The 26,566-nt window shown below is 60.0% G+C and overlaps 10 protein-coding genes across 10 annotated transcripts; all 10 read left to right on the forward strand.

Moving 5' to 3' along the window:
- Positions 1-1,205: 1,205 nt before the first annotated feature.
- Positions 1,206-2,561, forward strand: ABB37_06261 (alpha tubulin; the record flags this gene model as incomplete). Its single annotated transcript, XM_015804526.1, has 1 exon — positions 1,206-2,561. The coding sequence occupies one exon, from the start codon at positions 1,206-1,208 to the stop codon at positions 2,559-2,561; it is 1,356 nt and encodes a 451-aa protein (XP_015657100.1).
- Positions 2,562-3,516: 955 nt separating this feature from the next.
- ABB37_06262 (hypothetical protein) lies at positions 3,517-3,954 on the forward strand (the record flags this gene model as incomplete). Its single annotated transcript, XM_015804527.1, has 1 exon — positions 3,517-3,954. The coding sequence occupies one exon, from the start codon at positions 3,517-3,519 to the stop codon at positions 3,952-3,954; it is 438 nt and encodes a 145-aa protein (XP_015657101.1).
- A 2,788-nt stretch (positions 3,955-6,742) lies between these two features.
- On the forward strand, positions 6,743-8,098 carry ABB37_06263 (alpha tubulin; the record flags this gene model as incomplete). The annotated part of the gene is made up of 1 exon (XM_015804528.1): positions 6,743-8,098. One exon carries the CDS (start codon positions 6,743-6,745, stop codon positions 8,096-8,098), a length of 1,356 nt encoding a protein of 451 aa, XP_015657102.1.
- A 955-nt stretch (positions 8,099-9,053) lies between these two features.
- ABB37_06264 (hypothetical protein) lies at positions 9,054-9,491 on the forward strand (the record flags this gene model as incomplete). The annotated part of the gene is made up of 1 exon (XM_015804529.1): positions 9,054-9,491. The coding sequence occupies one exon, from the start codon at positions 9,054-9,056 to the stop codon at positions 9,489-9,491; it is 438 nt and encodes a 145-aa protein (XP_015657103.1).
- Positions 9,492-12,279: 2,788 nt separating this feature from the next.
- On the forward strand, positions 12,280-13,635 carry ABB37_06265 (alpha tubulin; the record flags this gene model as incomplete). The annotated part of the gene is made up of 1 exon (XM_015804530.1): positions 12,280-13,635. The coding sequence occupies one exon, from the start codon at positions 12,280-12,282 to the stop codon at positions 13,633-13,635; it is 1,356 nt and encodes a 451-aa protein (XP_015657104.1).
- Positions 13,636-14,590: 955 nt separating this feature from the next.
- Positions 14,591-15,028, forward strand: ABB37_06266 (hypothetical protein; the record flags this gene model as incomplete). Its single annotated transcript, XM_015804531.1, has 1 exon — positions 14,591-15,028. The coding sequence occupies one exon, from the start codon at positions 14,591-14,593 to the stop codon at positions 15,026-15,028; it is 438 nt and encodes a 145-aa protein (XP_015657105.1).
- A 2,788-nt stretch (positions 15,029-17,816) lies between these two features.
- Positions 17,817-19,172, forward strand: ABB37_06267 (alpha tubulin; the record flags this gene model as incomplete). The annotated part of the gene is made up of 1 exon (XM_015804532.1): positions 17,817-19,172. One exon carries the CDS (start codon positions 17,817-17,819, stop codon positions 19,170-19,172), a length of 1,356 nt encoding a protein of 451 aa, XP_015657106.1.
- Positions 19,173-20,127: 955 nt separating this feature from the next.
- Positions 20,128-20,565, forward strand: ABB37_06268 (hypothetical protein; the record flags this gene model as incomplete). The annotated part of the gene is made up of 1 exon (XM_015804533.1): positions 20,128-20,565. One exon carries the CDS (start codon positions 20,128-20,130, stop codon positions 20,563-20,565), a length of 438 nt encoding a protein of 145 aa, XP_015657107.1.
- A 2,788-nt stretch (positions 20,566-23,353) lies between these two features.
- Positions 23,354-24,709, forward strand: ABB37_06269 (alpha tubulin; the record flags this gene model as incomplete). The annotated part of the gene is made up of 1 exon (XM_015804534.1): positions 23,354-24,709. The coding sequence occupies one exon, from the start codon at positions 23,354-23,356 to the stop codon at positions 24,707-24,709; it is 1,356 nt and encodes a 451-aa protein (XP_015657108.1).
- Positions 24,710-25,664: 955 nt separating this feature from the next.
- On the forward strand, positions 25,665-26,102 carry ABB37_06270 (hypothetical protein; the record flags this gene model as incomplete). The annotated part of the gene is made up of 1 exon (XM_015804535.1): positions 25,665-26,102. One exon carries the CDS (start codon positions 25,665-25,667, stop codon positions 26,100-26,102), a length of 438 nt encoding a protein of 145 aa, XP_015657109.1.
- Between the last annotated feature and the right edge of the window lie 464 nt (positions 26,103-26,566).

Consider the following 26,566-nt stretch of genomic DNA (forward strand, 5'->3'; position numbering starts at 1 on the left):
CAGTGGAGCGCTTAGAAGGGCGTTGCGTCCCAACTTGCTGCTGCTGCTGTTCAGGAGCACGGTTCCGGCGGCCAGCACGAGGCGAATGAGGCATTGCCGATGGAGCTGGGAGGGTTAGTGGATGGAGTACACAAAAGGCGGTAATAGTGGCTCACGCGAAAGAGAGAACTAAAACGTGGGGAGGGCAGAAGGCGGACTGACGCGTAGTGCGAAAGAAGGAGGCCAGGTGGTGTGGCACGCACTACCGCAATCGCAGCGCACCCTGTCAATCGATACCACAACCCGTCCAGCACGGACTCGAACCAAAGGAGTGGTTTACGCATGCACCACCGCAATGCATGAGGCGACGGCACCAGTACAGAAATCCAGCTCCCGAGGAAGTACCCAAGCTGAATCGCTTCTAGTTCCGTCAAGCGGTGTGAAAGAAATGATGATTGCATGCACCTAGAACCCTACGGAGGGTCAGCGTGTGTGTGTGCAAGGGAGCATCGAGCGGCCACGCACACGCAACGCGTACCTCGTCTATTCCTACTCTACAGAAGGCTGTTGGTAGCACTGTGGTGCGTCCGGCATAGGAGCTGAGAGATACGTACTCCAAATAGGCTGAACCTCTTCAATGGGATCAGCACATTGGGAGAGGGAGACGACCCAATAATCGCGGACGGAAACCGTGCCGCGGGATGCGCGGAGCACGCAGCGAAACAGCACTAGAAAGCAACATAATAAACGTGCTCCTTCGCTGCTCTCGCTGCCCGCGTCTGCTTTATTTATTTGTTTTATGTTTGGATGTGCGCCGTGCTTGCACGCAGCGCACCAAGAGAGTGAAGAGCGCTCCACCGCAACCCCACACATGCAAACACACTCGCCGATGAACACGAACTGTGCCGATTCTCACGAATTGCGGATACCATGCCGAGGTCACACAGCGCACACGCTTCGTGCGGGCGCGCCTCCTCTGTGCCTCCCTCTCCCACACTTTCTCCTCTCCCCCCGATGCCCGCCTCACTCGTGCACAAACCCGCACCACACAAAACGAACGTGCCCTAACGCGTTTGCACTTTCCGGTGAACGCCGTTTCACACACACCCCCACTGGAAAACAAACCCTCCGTCTCCGCCGCCGCCGACACCCACCCCCCACAGCTTTACGCCTTCTTCAAACTTATAACACACTCTCTCTCTTTCTCTTTTTCTACCCTTTCCAAGATGCGTGAGGCTATCTGCATTCACATTGGCCAGGCCGGTTGCCAGGTTGGTAACGCGTGCTGGGAGCTGTTCTGCCTTGAGCACGGCATTCAGCCTGATGGCTCCATGCCGTCCGACAAGAGCATCGGTGTGGAGGACGACGCCTTCAACACGTTCTTCTCCGAGACTGGTGCCGGCAAGCACGTGCCGCGCGCTCTGTACCTTGACTTGGAGCCGACGGTTGTCGATGAGGTGCGCACCGGCACCTACCGCCAGCTGTTCAACCCCGAGCAGCTCGTCTCCGGCAAGGAGGACGCCGCGAACAACTACGCTCGTGGCCACTACACGATTGGCAAGGAGATCGTGGACCTTGCGCTGGACCGCATTCGCAAGCTTGCGGACAACTGCACGGGTCTCCAGGGCTTCATGGTGTTCCACGCCGTCGGTGGCGGCACGGGCTCTGGTCTTGGTGCGCTGCTCCTTGAGCGCCTCTCCGTGGACTACGGCAAGAAGTCCAAGCTTGGCTACACCGTGTACCCGAGCCCGCAGGTGTCCACGGCGGTGGTCGAGCCGTACAACTGCGTGCTCTCGACGCACTCGCTGCTCGAGCACACCGATGTTGCGACGATGCTGGACAACGAGGCGATTTACGACCTCACCCGCCGCAGCCTGGACATCGAGCGCCCGTCGTACACGAACGTGAACCGTCTGATCGGCCAGGTGGTGTCCTCGCTGACTGCCTCCCTGCGCTTCGACGGTGCGCTGAACGTGGATCTGACGGAGTTCCAGACCAACCTGGTGCCGTACCCGCGCATCCACTTCGTGCTGACGAGCTACGCGCCGGTCGTGTCCGCCGAGAAGGCGTACCACGAGCAGCTGTCCGTTGCCGACATCACGAACTCCGTGTTTGAGCCGGCCGGCATGCTGACGAAGTGCGATCCTCGTCACGGCAAGTACATGTCGTGCTGCCTGATGTACCGCGGTGATGTGGTGCCGAAGGATGTGAACGCTGCGATCGCCACCATCAAAACTAAGCGCACTATCCAATTTGTAGACTGGTGCCCCACCGGCTTCAAGTGCGGCATTAACTACCAGCCGCCGACCGTTGTGCCCGGCGGTGACCTCGCCAAGGTGCAGCGCGCCGTGTGCATGATTGCCAACTCCACCGCCATCGCGGAGGTGTTCGCCCGCATCGACCACAAGTTCGATCTGATGTACAGTAAGCGTGCTTTCGTGCACTGGTACGTCGGTGAGGGTATGGAGGAGGGCGAGTTCTCCGAGGCGCGCGAGGATCTTGCTGCGCTGGAGAAGGACTACGAGGAGGTTGGTGCGGAGTCTGCCGACGACATGGGTGAGGAGGATGTGGAGGAGTACTAAGGTGTCTCTGAGCCCCAGACACCTCGTGCGTGCGTGTCTGTGTGTTCAGCGATTCTTTTTTCTCTTCTTCGTCTCTTCCGACAGTTGCCGCGGTGCGTGTGTGTGAGAGAGAGACGGAAACGCGCGGGTGGGCCGCCTTCTATTTCACGTGGGGCTTCGTCTGCCCCTTTGCCCCTCGCTGTTTCTCTCTCTGTGCTCTCTGCACTCGCTGCGGTGTGCGGCTCTCATGGGGGAAGACGACGCAGCGGTGTGTGCGCATTCCTCGCCTTCTTCTTTCGCCCTTTTTTTTCCCTCCGTCAACGCGGGTTTTTTTTGGTGTTTTCTGGGGCGTCCTCCACGTGCGCGCGTGGCTGCACCTGCCTTTCATGCTCGTTGCCTGACCAGTGCAGCCGCTCGCCGTGGCTGGGTTCCCCCTCCATGAGCCGCACCCACGCACGTCCGTGTCGTTCCTTTTCGTTCTCTCTCTGTGTACGTGTGTGCCAACTGGAAGAAGGGCAAACAAAGCTGTATGTACCCGCACGTGTACGCGTTCGCGCCTGCACGTGCCGTTTTAAATGAAGTCAAGCAACCAACGAGGCCGGGAAGCGAGGGAGCGACGCGCTGGGTGTGAGGTGCCGTCCCCGAAGAGGTGCCGACCGAGGGCGAACGCCACGTCGGCGCTGCGTGGGCGTGTGAAGATGTTGTGTGTGGAGCGGTGTCGCCTTCTCTCTCCCTCCCTCTCCGTACGTGTGTGCACGTGCACGTGCACGAGGGTGTAACTGCGTGCATCTTGCGTGTGCGCCGCTCAGCGGCTTCCGTGCACAACGCGGGGTTTGCGCTGCCATCGCGACTGTGCCGTTGTGGCGCTCCCATGCGCACCCCCTCCACCACCCCCCTTGCTCATCATCACTCCTCTCTCCTCTTCTCGCTCTCTCCTTCCCCTCTGCGCTGTTCGTGCAAAGGGAATCGCCCTCCCATGTGCGCGGCAGTGTCCGGACCACGTGCCGCATTGCCTGGTACCGCGAGTGCGCTGTACGGCGGCGTGCGCTCCACCAGCCGCGTACCCCGCTCTAGAAGCTCTGGGAGAAGCAGATCCCGCTTTACCCGGCGTGCACGGCGGGCGACGGTAGGGTGCGTGCGTGTCGGTATGTCTACAAGAGCAGGGGTGGTGGTCGCTCAGTGCTCCCCTGTATCGGCTAGTCGCCTGTGGGGAGTCGGACGAAGTCCCCACACGGTGTCCGGCCCAACGCGCGCTCGTCGCGACAGGATGAAAGAATCCCACTGCACTCTTCAACGCTGTCGTCGTTGGAGCCACGCCGGTCACGGACACGGACTGCGGAAGGCCGCAGTGGCCACTCCAACGGGCGAGGCGTCGTCTCCACGTGTACAGCCGCCAGTGTCCTGCGCATATTGACCCGGACCCCAAGACACATCGCGAGCGTTGAGGTCGCCACATAGAATGTCCGGTTTGATGCGAGACATGATAGCGGCAAAGAGTGCGGAAGTCAATAGGTAACTTCGGGACGAAGGTGTACATGTAGGATGCAATGGCGACGCTTCGCAATGTGGTCCGTGACATCTGCACAACGCCACCCCGCACGGTTTCCGAAGTCAAAGGTATCTCCAGGTTCGCGCATTTCGATATCGTAGGTGTCTTTGTTCACCGCAATAGCAAGGCCACCGCCGTGTAGCGGCGAGTCCGAGCGGGGAGCGAACACGGCGCTGCCCCACGCAGCAAAGCTGCCCAGATTAAGCGGTGCGGCTTGATGTAGTTCTTGGAAGCACCAAATGTCTGGGTACCACGAGGTAAGTGCGGAGTCGCAAAGAAAACGAACAACAGGATCAGACAGACCACGTACATTCCAGGTGCCGATGCGCAGAGGGGGCAATGAAACCAACGTCGGTGTCAATGAACGCTGGTGAGAGGGCATAGTTGGCGGGCGCCCCTCTCTGCGCCCTACTGAGGGCGTTCTGAGCGAGGGGAAGAAATAGCAGGGGCATCAGGGACAGGCGGAGATTCCTCATCGTCTACAAGAGATGGCCCACCATAAGCTTCCGCTTCACTCTCCTGCGAGCGGTTGCGACGCGAGCCCACAGCTGAGGAGCGGGCATTCGAAACGGAGTTGCGCACAGTCCCGCGCTGTGCGGTCCGAGATGCGGAGGAAGCTGAAGCAGCGGGCGGGCGAGGCAGAGGGTTTCCTTCAACGAAATCCTTGCGGATTCGTGTCGTCTGCCTCTGCACACACTCGCTCAGCTGCAGCCGGGCGAGGCGAAGGGCTTGTTCCTGATCCGCAACGAAGGCCGCATGCGATCGGTACTCCGCACTGTTATGGACAATGGAAGTAACGATGCCCTTAAACCACTGTTCGTGGTCGTTGCACGTATGCGACCGTGCCGAGAACTGATCGTGAAACACCTCAAAACAGCGCGGCACCTCACACCAAAAAATCTGCGGAAAGTAACGCGTATCGAAGCCAAATGAATCGTACGTGGCAACAGATAACGCGGCAGGAGCGGCAGCAGATATGGCGGCGGAGGGAGATGCGGGAGCAACAGTGGGGTCACGTTGAAGTTGACGTGAAGCCCTCACACTATTACCCCGAAGGAGCTGGCGATACTTATCGCCACTCTTCTCCACCTCCGAGGAGGCGATGGCAAACAGCCGTTCGCAAAAATTGCCGTGCTCGCTTAAACTTTGCGTGCGTATCGTAGATAGGGCGAAGGTGACGCTAAACACAAAGTCAACGAGACTGCTACGGCTGTACCGACATGTGTAGTCCCAATGTAAGGTACTCTGGAACAAAGGCATGTGGGGGCATCGAAACTGTACACCCCCTACCAACCCCACCACGGGGCGGTCTGGGGCAGAGTTCCGCTGGCGCTGTGAGGCGGGACGAGATTTGTTACGGGCGTCAGTGGTGCGTCGTGCGTTACGGGGCACGCGGCTGGCAGTGCGCGCTGTCGCGTCGCGGTGGCCAGACGGTGGGCGGGCTGAAGCAGTGGAGCGCTTAGAAGGGCGTTGCGTCCCAACTTGCTGCTGCTGCTGTTCAGGAGCACGGTTCCGGCGGCCAGCACGAGGCGAATGAGGCATTGCCGATGGAGCTGGGAGGGTTAGTGGATGGAGTACACAAAAGGCGGTAATAGTGGCTCACGCGAAAGAGAGAACTAAAACGTGGGGAGGGCAGAAGGCGGACTGACGCGTAGTGCGAAAGAAGGAGGCCAGGTGGTGTGGCACGCACTACCGCAATCGCAGCGCACCCTGTCAATCGATACCACAACCCGTCCAGCACGGACTCGAACCAAAGGAGTGGTTTACGCATGCACCACCGCAATGCATGAGGCGACGGCACCAGTACAGAAATCCAGCTCCCGAGGAAGTACCCAAGCTGAATCGCTTCTAGTTCCGTCAAGCGGTGTGAAAGAAATGATGATTGCATGCACCTAGAACCCTACGGAGGGTCAGCGTGTGTGTGTGCAAGGGAGCATCGAGCGGCCACGCACACGCAACGCGTACCTCGTCTATTCCTACTCTACAGAAGGCTGTTGGTAGCACTGTGGTGCGTCCGGCATAGGAGCTGAGAGATACGTACTCCAAATAGGCTGAACCTCTTCAATGGGATCAGCACATTGGGAGAGGGAGACGACCCAATAATCGCGGACGGAAACCGTGCCGCGGGATGCGCGGAGCACGCAGCGAAACAGCACTAGAAAGCAACATAATAAACGTGCTCCTTCGCTGCTCTCGCTGCCCGCGTCTGCTTTATTTATTTGTTTTATGTTTGGATGTGCGCCGTGCTTGCACGCAGCGCACCAAGAGAGTGAAGAGCGCTCCACCGCAACCCCACACATGCAAACACACTCGCCGATGAACACGAACTGTGCCGATTCTCACGAATTGCGGATACCATGCCGAGGTCACACAGCGCACACGCTTCGTGCGGGCGCGCCTCCTCTGTGCCTCCCTCTCCCACACTTTCTCCTCTCCCCCCGATGCCCGCCTCACTCGTGCACAAACCCGCACCACACAAAACGAACGTGCCCTAACGCGTTTGCACTTTCCGGTGAACGCCGTTTCACACACACCCCCACTGGAAAACAAACCCTCCGTCTCCGCCGCCGCCGACACCCACCCCCCACAGCTTTACGCCTTCTTCAAACTTATAACACACTCTCTCTCTTTCTCTTTTTCTACCCTTTCCAAGATGCGTGAGGCTATCTGCATTCACATTGGCCAGGCCGGTTGCCAGGTTGGTAACGCGTGCTGGGAGCTGTTCTGCCTTGAGCACGGCATTCAGCCTGATGGCTCCATGCCGTCCGACAAGAGCATCGGTGTGGAGGACGACGCCTTCAACACGTTCTTCTCCGAGACTGGTGCCGGCAAGCACGTGCCGCGCGCTCTGTACCTTGACTTGGAGCCGACGGTTGTCGATGAGGTGCGCACCGGCACCTACCGCCAGCTGTTCAACCCCGAGCAGCTCGTCTCCGGCAAGGAGGACGCCGCGAACAACTACGCTCGTGGCCACTACACGATTGGCAAGGAGATCGTGGACCTTGCGCTGGACCGCATTCGCAAGCTTGCGGACAACTGCACGGGTCTCCAGGGCTTCATGGTGTTCCACGCCGTCGGTGGCGGCACGGGCTCTGGTCTTGGTGCGCTGCTCCTTGAGCGCCTCTCCGTGGACTACGGCAAGAAGTCCAAGCTTGGCTACACCGTGTACCCGAGCCCGCAGGTGTCCACGGCGGTGGTCGAGCCGTACAACTGCGTGCTCTCGACGCACTCGCTGCTCGAGCACACCGATGTTGCGACGATGCTGGACAACGAGGCGATTTACGACCTCACCCGCCGCAGCCTGGACATCGAGCGCCCGTCGTACACGAACGTGAACCGTCTGATCGGCCAGGTGGTGTCCTCGCTGACTGCCTCCCTGCGCTTCGACGGTGCGCTGAACGTGGATCTGACGGAGTTCCAGACCAACCTGGTGCCGTACCCGCGCATCCACTTCGTGCTGACGAGCTACGCGCCGGTCGTGTCCGCCGAGAAGGCGTACCACGAGCAGCTGTCCGTTGCCGACATCACGAACTCCGTGTTTGAGCCGGCCGGCATGCTGACGAAGTGCGATCCTCGTCACGGCAAGTACATGTCGTGCTGCCTGATGTACCGCGGTGATGTGGTGCCGAAGGATGTGAACGCTGCGATCGCCACCATCAAAACTAAGCGCACTATCCAATTTGTAGACTGGTGCCCCACCGGCTTCAAGTGCGGCATTAACTACCAGCCGCCGACCGTTGTGCCCGGCGGTGACCTCGCCAAGGTGCAGCGCGCCGTGTGCATGATTGCCAACTCCACCGCCATCGCGGAGGTGTTCGCCCGCATCGACCACAAGTTCGATCTGATGTACAGTAAGCGTGCTTTCGTGCACTGGTACGTCGGTGAGGGTATGGAGGAGGGCGAGTTCTCCGAGGCGCGCGAGGATCTTGCTGCGCTGGAGAAGGACTACGAGGAGGTTGGTGCGGAGTCTGCCGACGACATGGGTGAGGAGGATGTGGAGGAGTACTAAGGTGTCTCTGAGCCCCAGACACCTCGTGCGTGCGTGTCTGTGTGTTCAGCGATTCTTTTTTCTCTTCTTCGTCTCTTCCGACAGTTGCCGCGGTGCGTGTGTGTGAGAGAGAGACGGAAACGCGCGGGTGGGCCGCCTTCTATTTCACGTGGGGCTTCGTCTGCCCCTTTGCCCCTCGCTGTTTCTCTCTCTGTGCTCTCTGCACTCGCTGCGGTGTGCGGCTCTCATGGGGGAAGACGACGCAGCGGTGTGTGCGCATTCCTCGCCTTCTTCTTTCGCCCTTTTTTTTCCCTCCGTCAACGCGGGTTTTTTTTGGTGTTTTCTGGGGCGTCCTCCACGTGCGCGCGTGGCTGCACCTGCCTTTCATGCTCGTTGCCTGACCAGTGCAGCCGCTCGCCGTGGCTGGGTTCCCCCTCCATGAGCCGCACCCACGCACGTCCGTGTCGTTCCTTTTCGTTCTCTCTCTGTGTACGTGTGTGCCAACTGGAAGAAGGGCAAACAAAGCTGTATGTACCCGCACGTGTACGCGTTCGCGCCTGCACGTGCCGTTTTAAATGAAGTCAAGCAACCAACGAGGCCGGGAAGCGAGGGAGCGACGCGCTGGGTGTGAGGTGCCGTCCCCGAAGAGGTGCCGACCGAGGGCGAACGCCACGTCGGCGCTGCGTGGGCGTGTGAAGATGTTGTGTGTGGAGCGGTGTCGCCTTCTCTCTCCCTCCCTCTCCGTACGTGTGTGCACGTGCACGTGCACGAGGGTGTAACTGCGTGCATCTTGCGTGTGCGCCGCTCAGCGGCTTCCGTGCACAACGCGGGGTTTGCGCTGCCATCGCGACTGTGCCGTTGTGGCGCTCCCATGCGCACCCCCTCCACCACCCCCCTTGCTCATCATCACTCCTCTCTCCTCTTCTCGCTCTCTCCTTCCCCTCTGCGCTGTTCGTGCAAAGGGAATCGCCCTCCCATGTGCGCGGCAGTGTCCGGACCACGTGCCGCATTGCCTGGTACCGCGAGTGCGCTGTACGGCGGCGTGCGCTCCACCAGCCGCGTACCCCGCTCTAGAAGCTCTGGGAGAAGCAGATCCCGCTTTACCCGGCGTGCACGGCGGGCGACGGTAGGGTGCGTGCGTGTCGGTATGTCTACAAGAGCAGGGGTGGTGGTCGCTCAGTGCTCCCCTGTATCGGCTAGTCGCCTGTGGGGAGTCGGACGAAGTCCCCACACGGTGTCCGGCCCAACGCGCGCTCGTCGCGACAGGATGAAAGAATCCCACTGCACTCTTCAACGCTGTCGTCGTTGGAGCCACGCCGGTCACGGACACGGACTGCGGAAGGCCGCAGTGGCCACTCCAACGGGCGAGGCGTCGTCTCCACGTGTACAGCCGCCAGTGTCCTGCGCATATTGACCCGGACCCCAAGACACATCGCGAGCGTTGAGGTCGCCACATAGAATGTCCGGTTTGATGCGAGACATGATAGCGGCAAAGAGTGCGGAAGTCAATAGGTAACTTCGGGACGAAGGTGTACATGTAGGATGCAATGGCGACGCTTCGCAATGTGGTCCGTGACATCTGCACAACGCCACCCCGCACGGTTTCCGAAGTCAAAGGTATCTCCAGGTTCGCGCATTTCGATATCGTAGGTGTCTTTGTTCACCGCAATAGCAAGGCCACCGCCGTGTAGCGGCGAGTCCGAGCGGGGAGCGAACACGGCGCTGCCCCACGCAGCAAAGCTGCCCAGATTAAGCGGTGCGGCTTGATGTAGTTCTTGGAAGCACCAAATGTCTGGGTACCACGAGGTAAGTGCGGAGTCGCAAAGAAAACGAACAACAGGATCAGACAGACCACGTACATTCCAGGTGCCGATGCGCAGAGGGGGCAATGAAACCAACGTCGGTGTCAATGAACGCTGGTGAGAGGGCATAGTTGGCGGGCGCCCCTCTCTGCGCCCTACTGAGGGCGTTCTGAGCGAGGGGAAGAAATAGCAGGGGCATCAGGGACAGGCGGAGATTCCTCATCGTCTACAAGAGATGGCCCACCATAAGCTTCCGCTTCACTCTCCTGCGAGCGGTTGCGACGCGAGCCCACAGCTGAGGAGCGGGCATTCGAAACGGAGTTGCGCACAGTCCCGCGCTGTGCGGTCCGAGATGCGGAGGAAGCTGAAGCAGCGGGCGGGCGAGGCAGAGGGTTTCCTTCAACGAAATCCTTGCGGATTCGTGTCGTCTGCCTCTGCACACACTCGCTCAGCTGCAGCCGGGCGAGGCGAAGGGCTTGTTCCTGATCCGCAACGAAGGCCGCATGCGATCGGTACTCCGCACTGTTATGGACAATGGAAGTAACGATGCCCTTAAACCACTGTTCGTGGTCGTTGCACGTATGCGACCGTGCCGAGAACTGATCGTGAAACACCTCAAAACAGCGCGGCACCTCACACCAAAAAATCTGCGGAAAGTAACGCGTATCGAAGCCAAATGAATCGTACGTGGCAACAGATAACGCGGCAGGAGCGGCAGCAGATATGGCGGCGGAGGGAGATGCGGGAGCAACAGTGGGGTCACGTTGAAGTTGACGTGAAGCCCTCACACTATTACCCCGAAGGAGCTGGCGATACTTATCGCCACTCTTCTCCACCTCCGAGGAGGCGATGGCAAACAGCCGTTCGCAAAAATTGCCGTGCTCGCTTAAACTTTGCGTGCGTATCGTAGATAGGGCGAAGGTGACGCTAAACACAAAGTCAACGAGACTGCTACGGCTGTACCGACATGTGTAGTCCCAATGTAAGGTACTCTGGAACAAAGGCATGTGGGGGCATCGAAACTGTACACCCCCTACCAACCCCACCACGGGGCGGTCTGGGGCAGAGTTCCGCTGGCGCTGTGAGGCGGGACGAGATTTGTTACGGGCGTCAGTGGTGCGTCGTGCGTTACGGGGCACGCGGCTGGCAGTGCGCGCTGTCGCGTCGCGGTGGCCAGACGGTGGGCGGGCTGAAGCAGTGGAGCGCTTAGAAGGGCGTTGCGTCCCAACTTGCTGCTGCTGCTGTTCAGGAGCACGGTTCCGGCGGCCAGCACGAGGCGAATGAGGCATTGCCGATGGAGCTGGGAGGGTTAGTGGATGGAGTACACAAAAGGCGGTAATAGTGGCTCACGCGAAAGAGAGAACTAAAACGTGGGGAGGGCAGAAGGCGGACTGACGCGTAGTGCGAAAGAAGGAGGCCAGGTGGTGTGGCACGCACTACCGCAATCGCAGCGCACCCTGTCAATCGATACCACAACCCGTCCAGCACGGACTCGAACCAAAGGAGTGGTTTACGCATGCACCACCGCAATGCATGAGGCGACGGCACCAGTACAGAAATCCAGCTCCCGAGGAAGTACCCAAGCTGAATCGCTTCTAGTTCCGTCAAGCGGTGTGAAAGAAATGATGATTGCATGCACCTAGAACCCTACGGAGGGTCAGCGTGTGTGTGTGCAAGGGAGCATCGAGCGGCCACGCACACGCAACGCGTACCTCGTCTATTCCTACTCTACAGAAGGCTGTTGGTAGCACTGTGGTGCGTCCGGCATAGGAGCTGAGAGATACGTACTCCAAATAGGCTGAACCTCTTCAATGGGATCAGCACATTGGGAGAGGGAGACGACCCAATAATCGCGGACGGAAACCGTGCCGCGGGATGCGCGGAGCACGCAGCGAAACAGCACTAGAAAGCAACATAATAAACGTGCTCCTTCGCTGCTCTCGCTGCCCGCGTCTGCTTTATTTATTTGTTTTATGTTTGGATGTGCGCCGTGCTTGCACGCAGCGCACCAAGAGAGTGAAGAGCGCTCCACCGCAACCCCACACATGCAAACACACTCGCCGATGAACACGAACTGTGCCGATTCTCACGAATTGCGGATACCATGCCGAGGTCACACAGCGCACACGCTTCGTGCGGGCGCGCCTCCTCTGTGCCTCCCTCTCCCACACTTTCTCCTCTCCCCCCGATGCCCGCCTCACTCGTGCACAAACCCGCACCACACAAAACGAACGTGCCCTAACGCGTTTGCACTTTCCGGTGAACGCCGTTTCACACACACCCCCACTGGAAAACAAACCCTCCGTCTCCGCCGCCGCCGACACCCACCCCCCACAGCTTTACGCCTTCTTCAAACTTATAACACACTCTCTCTCTTTCTCTTTTTCTACCCTTTCCAAGATGCGTGAGGCTATCTGCATTCACATTGGCCAGGCCGGTTGCCAGGTTGGTAACGCGTGCTGGGAGCTGTTCTGCCTTGAGCACGGCATTCAGCCTGATGGCTCCATGCCGTCCGACAAGAGCATCGGTGTGGAGGACGACGCCTTCAACACGTTCTTCTCCGAGACTGGTGCCGGCAAGCACGTGCCGCGCGCTCTGTACCTTGACTTGGAGCCGACGGTTGTCGATGAGGTGCGCACCGGCACCTACCGCCAGCTGTTCAACCCCGAGCAGCTCGTCTCCGGCAAGGAGGACGCCGCGAACAACTACGCTCGTGGCCACTACACGATTGGCAAGGAGATCGTGGACCTTGCGCTGGACCGCATTCGCAAGCTTGCGGACAACTGCACGGGTCTCCAGGGCTTCATGGTGTTCCACGCCGTCGGTGGCGGCACGGGCTCTGGTCTTGGTGCGCTGCTCCTTGAGCGCCTCTCCGTGGACTACGGCAAGAAGTCCAAGCTTGGCTACACCGTGTACCCGAGCCCGCAGGTGTCCACGGCGGTGGTCGAGCCGTACAACTGCGTGCTCTCGACGCACTCGCTGCTCGAGCACACCGATGTTGCGACGATGCTGGACAACGAGGCGATTTACGACCTCACCCGCCGCAGCCTGGACATCGAGCGCCCGTCGTACACGAACGTGAACCGTCTGATCGGCCAGGTGGTGTCCTCGCTGACTGCCTCCCTGCGCTTCGACGGTGCGCTGAACGTGGATCTGACGGAGTTCCAGACCAACCTGGTGCCGTACCCGCGCATCCACTTCGTGCTGACGAGCTACGCGCCGGTCGTGTCCGCCGAGAAGGCGTACCACGAGCAGCTGTCCGTTGCCGACATCACGAACTCCGTGTTTGAGCCGGCCGGCATGCTGACGAAGTGCGATCCTCGTCACGGCAAGTACATGTCGTGCTGCCTGATGTACCGCGGTGATGTGGTGCCGAAGGATGTGAACGCTGCGATCGCCACCATCAAAACTAAGCGCACTATCCAATTTGTAGACTGGTGCCCCACCGGCTTCAAGTGCGGCATTAACTACCAGCCGCCGACCGTTGTGCCCGGCGGTGACCTCGCCAAGGTGCAGCGCGCCGTGTGCATGATTGCCAACTCCACCGCCATCGCGGAGGTGTTCGCCCGCATCGACCACAAGTTCGATCTGATGTACAGTAAGCGTGCTTTCGTGCACTGGTACGTCGGTGAGGGTATGGAGGAGGGCGAGTTCTCCGAGGCGCGCGAGGATCTTGCTGCGCTGGAGAAGGACTACGAGGAGGTTGGTGCGGAGTCTGCCGACGACATGGGTGAGGAGGATGTGGAGGAGTACTAAGGTGTCTCTGAGCCCCAGACACCTCGTGCGTGCGTGTCTGTGTGTTCAGCGATTCTTTTTTCTCTTCTTCGTCTCTTCCGACAGTTGCCGCGGTGCGTGTGTGTGAGAGAGAGACGGAAACGCGCGGGTGGGCCGCCTTCTATTTCACGTGGGGCTTCGTCTGCCCCTTTGCCCCTCGCTGTTTCTCTCTCTGTGCTCTCTGCACTCGCTGCGGTGTGCGGCTCTCATGGGGGAAGACGACGCAGCGGTGTGTGCGCATTCCTCGCCTTCTTCTTTCGCCCTTTTTTTTCCCTCCGTCAACGCGGGTTTTTTTTGGTGTTTTCTGGGGCGTCCTCCACGTGCGCGCGTGGCTGCACCTGCCTTTCATGCTCGTTGCCTGACCAGTGCAGCCGCTCGCCGTGGCTGGGTTCCCCCTCCATGAGCCGCACCCACGCACGTCCGTGTCGTTCCTTTTCGTTCTCTCTCTGTGTACGTGTGTGCCAACTGGAAGAAGGGCAAACAAAGCTGTATGTACCCGCACGTGTACGCGTTCGCGCCTGCACGTGCCGTTTTAAATGAAGTCAAGCAACCAACGAGGCCGGGAAGCGAGGGAGCGACGCGCTGGGTGTGAGGTGCCGTCCCCGAAGAGGTGCCGACCGAGGGCGAACGCCACGTCGGCGCTGCGTGGGCGTGTGAAGATGTTGTGTGTGGAGCGGTGTCGCCTTCTCTCTCCCTCCCTCTCCGTACGTGTGTGCACGTGCACGTGCACGAGGGTGTAACTGCGTGCATCTTGCGTGTGCGCCGCTCAGCGGCTTCCGTGCACAACGCGGGGTTTGCGCTGCCATCGCGACTGTGCCGTTGTGGCGCTCCCATGCGCACCCCCTCCACCACCCCCCTTGCTCATCATCACTCCTCTCTCCTCTTCTCGCTCTCTCCTTCCCCTCTGCGCTGTTCGTGCAAAGGGAATCGCCCTCCCATGTGCGCGGCAGTGTCCGGACCACGTGCCGCATTGCCTGGTACCGCGAGTGCGCTGTACGGCGGCGTGCGCTCCACCAGCCGCGTACCCCGCTCTAGAAGCTCTGGGAGAAGCAGATCCCGCTTTACCCGGCGTGCACGGCGGGCGACGGTAGGGTGCGTGCGTGTCGGTATGTCTACAAGAGCAGGGGTGGTGGTCGCTCAGTGCTCCCCTGTATCGGCTAGTCGCCTGTGGGGAGTCGGACGAAGTCCCCACACGGTGTCCGGCCCAACGCGCGCTCGTCGCGACAGGATGAAAGAATCCCACTGCACTCTTCAACGCTGTCGTCGTTGGAGCCACGCCGGTCACGGACACGGACTGCGGAAGGCCGCAGTGGCCACTCCAACGGGCGAGGCGTCGTCTCCACGTGTACAGCCGCCAGTGTCCTGCGCATATTGACCCGGACCCCAAGACACATCGCGAGCGTTGAGGTCGCCACATAGAATGTCCGGTTTGATGCGAGACATGATAGCGGCAAAGAGTGCGGAAGTCAATAGGTAACTTCGGGACGAAGGTGTACATGTAGGATGCAATGGCGACGCTTCGCAATGTGGTCCGTGACATCTGCACAACGCCACCCCGCACGGTTTCCGAAGTCAAAGGTATCTCCAGGTTCGCGCATTTCGATATCGTAGGTGTCTTTGTTCACCGCAATAGCAAGGCCACCGCCGTGTAGCGGCGAGTCCGAGCGGGGAGCGAACACGGCGCTGCCCCACGCAGCAAAGCTGCCCAGATTAAGCGGTGCGGCTTGATGTAGTTCTTGGAAGCACCAAATGTCTGGGTACCACGAGGTAAGTGCGGAGTCGCAAAGAAAACGAACAACAGGATCAGACAGACCACGTACATTCCAGGTGCCGATGCGCAGAGGGGGCAATGAAACCAACGTCGGTGTCAATGAACGCTGGTGAGAGGGCATAGTTGGCGGGCGCCCCTCTCTGCGCCCTACTGAGGGCGTTCTGAGCGAGGGGAAGAAATAGCAGGGGCATCAGGGACAGGCGGAGATTCCTCATCGTCTACAAGAGATGGCCCACCATAAGCTTCCGCTTCACTCTCCTGCGAGCGGTTGCGACGCGAGCCCACAGCTGAGGAGCGGGCATTCGAAACGGAGTTGCGCACAGTCCCGCGCTGTGCGGTCCGAGATGCGGAGGAAGCTGAAGCAGCGGGCGGGCGAGGCAGAGGGTTTCCTTCAACGAAATCCTTGCGGATTCGTGTCGTCTGCCTCTGCACACACTCGCTCAGCTGCAGCCGGGCGAGGCGAAGGGCTTGTTCCTGATCCGCAACGAAGGCCGCATGCGATCGGTACTCCGCACTGTTATGGACAATGGAAGTAACGATGCCCTTAAACCACTGTTCGTGGTCGTTGCACGTATGCGACCGTGCCGAGAACTGATCGTGAAACACCTCAAAACAGCGCGGCACCTCACACCAAAAAATCTGCGGAAAGTAACGCGTATCGAAGCCAAATGAATCGTACGTGGCAACAGATAACGCGGCAGGAGCGGCAGCAGATATGGCGGCGGAGGGAGATGCGGGAGCAACAGTGGGGTCACGTTGAAGTTGACGTGAAGCCCTCACACTATTACCCCGAAGGAGCTGGCGATACTTATCGCCACTCTTCTCCACCTCCGAGGAGGCGATGGCAAACAGCCGTTCGCAAAAATTGCCGTGCTCGCTTAAACTTTGCGTGCGTATCGTAGATAGGGCGAAGGTGACGCTAAACACAAAGTCAACGAGACTGCTACGGCTGTACCGACATGTGTAGTCCCAATGTAAGGTACTCTGGAACAAAGGCATGTGGGGGCATCGAAACTGTACACCCCCTACCAACCCCACCACGGGGCGGTCTGGGGCAGAGTTCCGCTGGCGCTGTGAGGCGGGACGAGATTTGTTACGGGCGTCAGTGGTGCGTCGTGCGTTACGGGGCACGCGGCTGGCAGTGCGCGCTGTCGCGTCGCGGTGGCCAGACGGTGGGCGGGCTGAAGCAGTGGAGCGCTTAGAAGGGCGTTGCGTCCCAACTTGCTGCTGCTGCTGTTCAGGAGCACGGTTCCGGCGGCCAGCACGAGGCGAATGAGGCATTGCCGATGGAGCTGGGAGGGTTAGTGGATGGAGTACACAAAAGGCGGTAATAGTGGCTCACGCGAAAGAGAGAACTAAAACGTGGGGAGGGCAGAAGGCGGACTGACGCGTAGTGCGAAAGAAGGAGGCCAGGTGGTGTGGCACGCACTACCGCAATCGCAGCGCACCCTGTCAATCGATACCACAACCCGTCCAGCACGGACTCGAACCAAAGGAGTGGTTTACGCATGCACCACCGCAATGCATGAGGCGACGGCACCAGTACAGAAATCCAGCTCCCGAGGAAGTACCCAAGCTGAATCGCTTCTAGTTCCGTCAAGCGGTGTGAAAGAAATGATGATTGCATGCACCTAGAACCCTACGGAGGGTCAGCGTGTGTGTGTGCAAGGGAGCATCGAGCGGCCACGCACACGCAACGCGTACCTCGTCTATTCCTACTCTACAGAAGGCTGTTGGTAGCACTGTGGTGCGTCCGGCATAGGAGCTGAGAGATACGTACTCCAAATAGGCTGAACCTCTTCAATGGGATCAGCACATTGGGAGAGGGAGACGACCCAATAATCGCGGACGGAAACCGTGCCGCGGGATGCGCGGAGCACGCAGCGAAACAGCACTAGAAAGCAACATAATAAACGTGCTCCTTCGCTGCTCTCGCTGCCCGCGTCTGCTTTATTTATTTGTTTTATGTTTGGATGTGCGCCGTGCTTGCACGCAGCGCACCAAGAGAGTGAAGAGCGCTCCACCGCAACCCCACACATGCAAACACACTCGCCGATGAACACGAACTGTGCCGATTCTCACGAATTGCGGATACCATGCCGAGGTCACACAGCGCACACGCTTCGTGCGGGCGCGCCTCCTCTGTGCCTCCCTCTCCCACACTTTCTCCTCTCCCCCCGATGCCCGCCTCACTCGTGCACAAACCCGCACCACACAAAACGAACGTGCCCTAACGCGTTTGCACTTTCCGGTGAACGCCGTTTCACACACACCCCCACTGGAAAACAAACCCTCCGTCTCCGCCGCCGCCGACACCCACCCCCCACAGCTTTACGCCTTCTTCAAACTTATAACACACTCTCTCTCTTTCTCTTTTTCTACCCTTTCCAAGATGCGTGAGGCTATCTGCATTCACATTGGCCAGGCCGGTTGCCAGGTTGGTAACGCGTGCTGGGAGCTGTTCTGCCTTGAGCACGGCATTCAGCCTGATGGCTCCATGCCGTCCGACAAGAGCATCGGTGTGGAGGACGACGCCTTCAACACGTTCTTCTCCGAGACTGGTGCCGGCAAGCACGTGCCGCGCGCTCTGTACCTTGACTTGGAGCCGACGGTTGTCGATGAGGTGCGCACCGGCACCTACCGCCAGCTGTTCAACCCCGAGCAGCTCGTCTCCGGCAAGGAGGACGCCGCGAACAACTACGCTCGTGGCCACTACACGATTGGCAAGGAGATCGTGGACCTTGCGCTGGACCGCATTCGCAAGCTTGCGGACAACTGCACGGGTCTCCAGGGCTTCATGGTGTTCCACGCCGTCGGTGGCGGCACGGGCTCTGGTCTTGGTGCGCTGCTCCTTGAGCGCCTCTCCGTGGACTACGGCAAGAAGTCCAAGCTTGGCTACACCGTGTACCCGAGCCCGCAGGTGTCCACGGCGGTGGTCGAGCCGTACAACTGCGTGCTCTCGACGCACTCGCTGCTCGAGCACACCGATGTTGCGACGATGCTGGACAACGAGGCGATTTACGACCTCACCCGCCGCAGCCTGGACATCGAGCGCCCGTCGTACACGAACGTGAACCGTCTGATCGGCCAGGTGGTGTCCTCGCTGACTGCCTCCCTGCGCTTCGACGGTGCGCTGAACGTGGATCTGACGGAGTTCCAGACCAACCTGGTGCCGTACCCGCGCATCCACTTCGTGCTGACGAGCTACGCGCCGGTCGTGTCCGCCGAGAAGGCGTACCACGAGCAGCTGTCCGTTGCCGACATCACGAACTCCGTGTTTGAGCCGGCCGGCATGCTGACGAAGTGCGATCCTCGTCACGGCAAGTACATGTCGTGCTGCCTGATGTACCGCGGTGATGTGGTGCCGAAGGATGTGAACGCTGCGATCGCCACCATCAAAACTAAGCGCACTATCCAATTTGTAGACTGGTGCCCCACCGGCTTCAAGTGCGGCATTAACTACCAGCCGCCGACCGTTGTGCCCGGCGGTGACCTCGCCAAGGTGCAGCGCGCCGTGTGCATGATTGCCAACTCCACCGCCATCGCGGAGGTGTTCGCCCGCATCGACCACAAGTTCGATCTGATGTACAGTAAGCGTGCTTTCGTGCACTGGTACGTCGGTGAGGGTATGGAGGAGGGCGAGTTCTCCGAGGCGCGCGAGGATCTTGCTGCGCTGGAGAAGGACTACGAGGAGGTTGGTGCGGAGTCTGCCGACGACATGGGTGAGGAGGATGTGGAGGAGTACTAAGGTGTCTCTGAGCCCCAGACACCTCGTGCGTGCGTGTCTGTGTGTTCAGCGATTCTTTTTTCTCTTCTTCGTCTCTTCCGACAGTTGCCGCGGTGCGTGTGTGTGAGAGAGAGACGGAAACGCGCGGGTGGGCCGCCTTCTATTTCACGTGGGGCTTCGTCTGCCCCTTTGCCCCTCGCTGTTTCTCTCTCTGTGCTCTCTGCACTCGCTGCGGTGTGCGGCTCTCATGGGGGAAGACGACGCAGCGGTGTGTGCGCATTCCTCGCCTTCTTCTTTCGCCCTTTTTTTTCCCTCCGTCAACGCGGGTTTTTTTTGGTGTTTTCTGGGGCGTCCTCCACGTGCGCGCGTGGCTGCACCTGCCTTTCATGCTCGTTGCCTGACCAGTGCAGCCGCTCGCCGTGGCTGGGTTCCCCCTCCATGAGCCGCACCCACGCACGTCCGTGTCGTTCCTTTTCGTTCTCTCTCTGTGTACGTGTGTGCCAACTGGAAGAAGGGCAAACAAAGCTGTATGTACCCGCACGTGTACGCGTTCGCGCCTGCACGTGCCGTTTTAAATGAAGTCAAGCAACCAACGAGGCCGGGAAGCGAGGGAGCGACGCGCTGGGTGTGAGGTGCCGTCCCCGAAGAGGTGCCGACCGAGGGCGAACGCCACGTCGGCGCTGCGTGGGCGTGTGAAGATGTTGTGTGTGGAGCGGTGTCGCCTTCTCTCTCCCTCCCTCTCCGTACGTGTGTGCACGTGCACGTGCACGAGGGTGTAACTGCGTGCATCTTGCGTGTGCGCCGCTCAGCGGCTTCCGTGCACAACGCGGGGTTTGCGCTGCCATCGCGACTGTGCCGTTGTGGCGCTCCCATGCGCACCCCCTCCACCACCCCCCTTGCTCATCATCACTCCTCTCTCCTCTTCTCGCTCTCTCCTTCCCCTCTGCGCTGTTCGTGCAAAGGGAATCGCCCTCCCATGTGCGCGGCAGTGTCCGGACCACGTGCCGCATTGCCTGGTACCGCGAGTGCGCTGTACGGCGGCGTGCGCTCCACCAGCCGCGTACCCCGCTCTAGAAGCTCTGGGAGAAGCAGATCCCGCTTTACCCGGCGTGCACGGCGGGCGACGGTAGGGTGCGTGCGTGTCGGTATGTCTACAAGAGCAGGGGTGGTGGTCGCTCAGTGCTCCCCTGTATCGGCTAGTCGCCTGTGGGGAGTCGGACGAAGTCCCCACACGGTGTCCGGCCCAACGCGCGCTCGTCGCGACAGGATGAAAGAATCCCACTGCACTCTTCAACGCTGTCGTCGTTGGAGCCACGCCGGTCACGGACACGGACTGCGGAAGGCCGCAGTGGCCACTCCAACGGGCGAGGCGTCGTCTCCACGTGTACAGCCGCCAGTGTCCTGCGCATATTGACCCGGACCCCAAGACACATCGCGAGCGTTGAGGTCGCCACATAGAATGTCCGGTTTGATGCGAGACATGATAGCGGCAAAGAGTGCGGAAGTCAATAGGTAACTTCGGGACGAAGGTGTACATGTAGGATGCAATGGCGACGCTTCGCAATGTGGTCCGTGACATCTGCACAACGCCACCCCGCACGGTTTCCGAAGTCAAAGGTATCTCCAGGTTCGCGCATTTCGATATCGTAGGTGTCTTTGTTCACCGCAATAGCAAGGCCACCGCCGTGTAGCGGCGAGTCCGAGCGGGGAGCGAACACGGCGCTGCCCCACGCAGCAAAGCTGCCCAGATTAAGCGGTGCGGCTTGATGTAGTTCTTGGAAGCACCAAATGTCTGGGTACCACGAGGTAAGTGCGGAGTCGCAAAGAAAACGAACAACAGGATCAGACAGACCACGTACATTCCAGGTGCCGATGCGCAGAGGGGGCAATGAAACCAACGTCGGTGTCAATGAACGCTGGTGAGAGGGCATAGTTGGCGGGCGCCCCTCTCTGCGCCCTACTGAGGGCGTTCTGAGCGAGGGGAAGAAATAGCAGGGGCATCAGGGACAGGCGGAGATTCCTCATCGTCTACAAGAGATGGCCCACCATAAGCTTCCGCTTCACTCTCCTGCGAGCGGTTGCGACGCGAGCCCACAGCTGAGGAGCGGGCATTCGAAACGGAGTTGCGCACAGTCCCGCGCTGTGCGGTCCGAGATGCGGAGGAAGCTGAAGCAGCGGGCGGGCGAGGCAGAGGGTTTCCTTCAACGAAATCCTTGCGGATTCGTGTCGTCTGCCTCTGCACACACTCGCTCAGCTGCAGCCGGGCGAGGCGAAGGGCTTGTTCCTGATCCGCAACGAAGGCCGCATGCGATCGGTACTCCGCACTGTTATGGACAATGGAAGTAACGATGCCCTTAAACCACTGTTCGTGGTCGTTGCACGTATGCGACCGTGCCGAGAACTGATCGTGAAACACCTCAAAACAGCGCGGCACCTCACACCAAAAAATCTGCGGAAAGTAACGCGTATCGAAGCCAAATGAATCGTACGTGGCAACAGATAACGCGGCAGGAGCGGCAGCAGATATGGCGGCGGAGGGAGATGCGGGAGCAACAGTGGGGTCACGTTGAAGTTGACGTGAAGCCCTCACACTATTACCCCGAAGGAGCTGGCGATACTTATCGCCACTCTTCTCCACCTCCGAGGAGGCGATGGCAAACAGCCGTTCGCAAAAATTGCCGTGCTCGCTTAAACTTTGCGTGCGTATCGTAGATAGGGCGAAGGTGACGCTAAACACAAAGTCAACGAGACTGCTACGGCTGTACCGACATGTGTAGTCCCAATGTAAGGTACTCTGGAACAAAGGCATGTGGGGGCATCGAAACTGTACACCCCCTACCAACCCCACCACGGGGCGGTCTGGGGCAGAGTTCCGCTGGCGCTGTGAGGCGGGACGAGATTTGTTACGGGCGTCAGTGGTGCGTCGTGCGTTACGGGGCACGCGGCTGGCAGTGCGCGCTGTCGCGTCGCGGTGGCCAGACGGTGGGCGGGCTGAAGCAGTGGAGCGCTTAGAAGGGCGTTGCGTCCCAACTTGCTGCTGCTGCTGTTCAGGAGCACGGTTCCGGCGGCCAGCACGAGGCGAATGAGGCATTGCCGATGGAGCTGGGAGGGTTAGTGGATGGAGTACACAAAAGGCGGTAATAGTGGCTCACGCGAAAGAGAGAACTAAAACGTGGGGAGGGCAGAAGGCGGACTGACGCGTAGTGCGAAAGAAGGAGGCCAGGTGGTGTGGCACGCACTACCGCAATCGCAGCGCACCCTGTCAATCGATACCACAACCCGTCCAGCACGGACTCGAACCAAAGGAGTGGTTTACGCATGCACCACCGCAATGCATGAGGCGACGGCACCAGTACAGAAATCCAGCTCCCGAGGAAGTACCCAAGCTGAATCGCTTCTAGTTCCGTCAAGCGGTGTGAAAGAAATGATGATTGCATGCACCTAGAACCCTACGGAGGGTCAGCGTGTGTGTGTGCAAGGGAGCATCGAGCGGCCACGCACACGCAACGCGTACCTCGTCTATTCCTACTCTACAGAAGGCTGTTGGTAGCACTGTGGTGCGTCCGGCATAGGAGCTGAGAGATACGTACTCCAAATAGGCTGAACCTCTTCAATGGGATCAGCACATTGGGAGAGGGAGACGACCCAATAATCGCGGACGGAAACCGTGCCGCGGGATGCGCGGAGCACGCAGCGAAACAGCACTAGAAAGCAACATAATAAACGTGCTCCTTCGCTGCTCTCGCTGCCCGCGTCTGCTTTATTTATTTGTTTTATGTTTGGATGTGCGCCGTGCTTGCACGCAGCGCACCAAGAGAGTGAAGAGCGCTCCACCGCAACCCCACACATGCAAACACACTCGCCGATGAACACGAACTGTGCCGATTCTCACGAATTGCGGATACCATGCCGAGGTCACACAGCGCACACGCTTCGTGCGGGCGCGCCTCCTCTGTGCCTCCCTCTCCCACACTTTCTCCTCTCCCCCCGATGCCCGCCTCACTCGTGCACAAACCCGCACCACACAAAACGAACGTGCCCTAACGCGTTTGCACTTTCCGGTGAACGCCGTTTCACACACACCCCCACTGGAAAACAAACCCTCCGTCTCCGCCGCCGCCGACACCCACCCCCCACAGCTTTACGCCTTCTTCAAACTTATAACACACTCTCTCTCTTTCTCTTTTTCTACCCTTTCCAAGATGCGTGAGGCTATCTGCATTCACATTGGCCAGGCCGGTTGCCAGGTTGGTAACGCGTGCTGGGAGCTGTTCTGCCTTGAGCACGGCATTCAGCCTGATGGCTCCATGCCGTCCGACAAGAGCATCGGTGTGGAGGACGACGCCTTCAACACGTTCTTCTCCGAGACTGGTGCCGGCAAGCACGTGCCGCGCGCTCTGTACCTTGACTTGGAGCCGACGGTTGTCGATGAGGTGCGCACCGGCACCTACCGCCAGCTGTTCAACCCCGAGCAGCTCGTCTCCGGCAAGGAGGACGCCGCGAACAACTACGCTCGTGGCCACTACACGATTGGCAAGGAGATCGTGGACCTTGCGCTGGACCGCATTCGCAAGCTTGCGGACAACTGCACGGGTCTCCAGGGCTTCATGGTGTTCCACGCCGTCGGTGGCGGCACGGGCTCTGGTCTTGGTGCGCTGCTCCTTGAGCGCCTCTCCGTGGACTACGGCAAGAAGTCCAAGCTTGGCTACACCGTGTACCCGAGCCCGCAGGTGTCCACGGCGGTGGTCGAGCCGTACAACTGCGTGCTCTCGACGCACTCGCTGCTCGAGCACACCGATGTTGCGACGATGCTGGACAACGAGGCGATTTACGACCTCACCCGCCGCAGCCTGGACATCGAGCGCCCGTCGTACACGAACGTGAACCGTCTGATCGGCCAGGTGGTGTCCTCGCTGACTGCCTCCCTGCGCTTCGACGGTGCGCTGAACGTGGATCTGACGGAGTTCCAGACCAACCTGGTGCCGTACCCGCGCATCCACTTCGTGCTGACGAGCTACGCGCCGGTCGTGTCCGCCGAGAAGGCGTACCACGAGCAGCTGTCCGTTGCCGACATCACGAACTCCGTGTTTGAGCCGGCCGGCATGCTGACGAAGTGCGATCCTCGTCACGGCAAGTACATGTCGTGCTGCCTGATGTACCGCGGTGATGTGGTGCCGAAGGATGTGAACGCTGCGATCGCCACCATCAAAACTAAGCGCACTATCCAATTTGTAGACTGGTGCCCCACCGGCTTCAAGTGCGGCATTAACTACCAGCCGCCGACCGTTGTGCCCGGCGGTGACCTCGCCAAGGTGCAGCGCGCCGTGTGCATGATTGCCAACTCCACCGCCATCGCGGAGGTGTTCGCCCGCATCGACCACAAGTTCGATCTGATGTACAGTAAGCGTGCTTTCGTGCACTGGTACGTCGGTGAGGGTATGGAGGAGGGCGAGTTCTCCGAGGCGCGCGAGGATCTTGCTGCGCTGGAGAAGGACTACGAGGAGGTTGGTGCGGAGTCTGCCGACGACATGGGTGAGGAGGATGTGGAGGAGTACTAAGGTGTCTCTGAGCCCCAGACACCTCGTGCGTGCGTGTCTGTGTGTTCAGCGATTCTTTTTTCTCTTCTTCGTCTCTTCCGACAGTTGCCGCGGTGCGTGTGTGTGAGAGAGAGACGGAAACGCGCGGGTGGGCCGCCTTCTATTTCACGTGGGGCTTCGTCTGCCCCTTTGCCCCTCGCTGTTTCTCTCTCTGTGCTCTCTGCACTCGCTGCGGTGTGCGGCTCTCATGGGGGAAGACGACGCAGCGGTGTGTGCGCATTCCTCGCCTTCTTCTTTCGCCCTTTTTTTTCCCTCCGTCAACGCGGGTTTTTTTTGGTGTTTTCTGGGGCGTCCTCCACGTGCGCGCGTGGCTGCACCTGCCTTTCATGCTCGTTGCCTGACCAGTGCAGCCGCTCGCCGTGGCTGGGTTCCCCCTCCATGAGCCGCACCCACGCACGTCCGTGTCGTTCCTTTTCGTTCTCTCTCTGTGTACGTGTGTGCCAACTGGAAGAAGGGCAAACAAAGCTGTATGTACCCGCACGTGTACGCGTTCGCGCCTGCACGTGCCGTTTTAAATGAAGTCAAGCAACCAACGAGGCCGGGAAGCGAGGGAGCGACGCGCTGGGTGTGAGGTGCCGTCCCCGAAGAGGTGCCGACCGAGGGCGAACGCCACGTCGGCGCTGCGTGGGCGTGTGAAGATGTTGTGTGTGGAGCGGTGTCGCCTTCTCTCTCCCTCCCTCTCCGTACGTGTGTGCACGTGCACGTGCACGAGGGTGTAACTGCGTGCATCTTGCGTGTGCGCCGCTCAGCGGCTTCCGTGCACAACGCGGGGTTTGCGCTGCCATCGCGACTGTGCCGTTGTGGCGCTCCCATGCGCACCCCCTCCACCACCCCCCTTGCTCATCATCACTCCTCTCTCCTCTTCTCGCTCTCTCCTTCCCCTCTGCGCTGTTCGTGCAAAGGGAATCGCCCTCCCATGTGCGCGGCAGTGTCCGGACCACGTGCCGCATTGCCTGGTACCGCGAGTGCGCTGTACGGCGGCGTGCGCTCCACCAGCCGCGTACCCCGCTCTAGAAGCTCTGGGAGAAGCAGATCCCGCTTTACCCGGCGTGCACGGCGGGCGACGGTAGGGTGCGTGCGTGTCGGTATGTCTACAAGAGCAGGGGTGGTGGTCGCTCAGTGCTCCCCTGTATCGGCTAGTCGCCTGTGGGGAGTCGGACGAAGTCCCCACACGGTGTCCGGCCCAACGCGCGCTCGTCGCGACAGGATGAAAGAATCCCACTGCACTCTTCAACGCTGTCGTCGTTGGAGCCACGCCGGTCACGGACACGGACTGCGGAAGGCCGCAGTGGCCACTCCAACGGGCGAGGCGTCGTCTCCACGTGTACAGCCGCCAGTGTCCTGCGCATATTGACCCGGACCCCAAGACACATCGCGAGCGTTGAGGTCGCCACATAGAATGTCCGGTTTGATGCGAGACATGATAGCGGCAAAGAGTGCGGAAGTCAATAGGTAACTTCGGGACGAAGGTGTACATGTAGGATGCAATGGCGACGCTTCGCAATGTGGTCCGTGACATCTGCACAACGCCACCCCGCACGGTTTCCGAACTCTACAGTGTCTCCGGACTCGCGCACTGTGGTTATTAGTAATAGTCTTCTCGCGTTTAAAGTGCTTGGTTCGGTCAACCGCGCTGCTTCTACAAAGCGGAGCAAATAATTGGAGTGCAGAAAACACCAAAAGGTTTTATCACTGAGCATCTCCGCCGTAACCGCGCGATGCTCGCGACTCTCTGCAAGGGCAGGACACACTAGCATGTGGCTGATCGACTCACTTGGCCCTGTGACAGGCTCGGTGGTCAATCTCGCCGCCGGAAGT

Source organism: Leptomonas pyrrhocoris, assembly GCF_001293395.1.
Source record: "Leptomonas pyrrhocoris isolate H10 chromosome Unknown, whole genome shotgun sequence".
Classification (NCBI taxonomy): Eukaryota; Euglenozoa; class Kinetoplastea; order Trypanosomatida; family Trypanosomatidae; genus Leptomonas; species Leptomonas pyrrhocoris.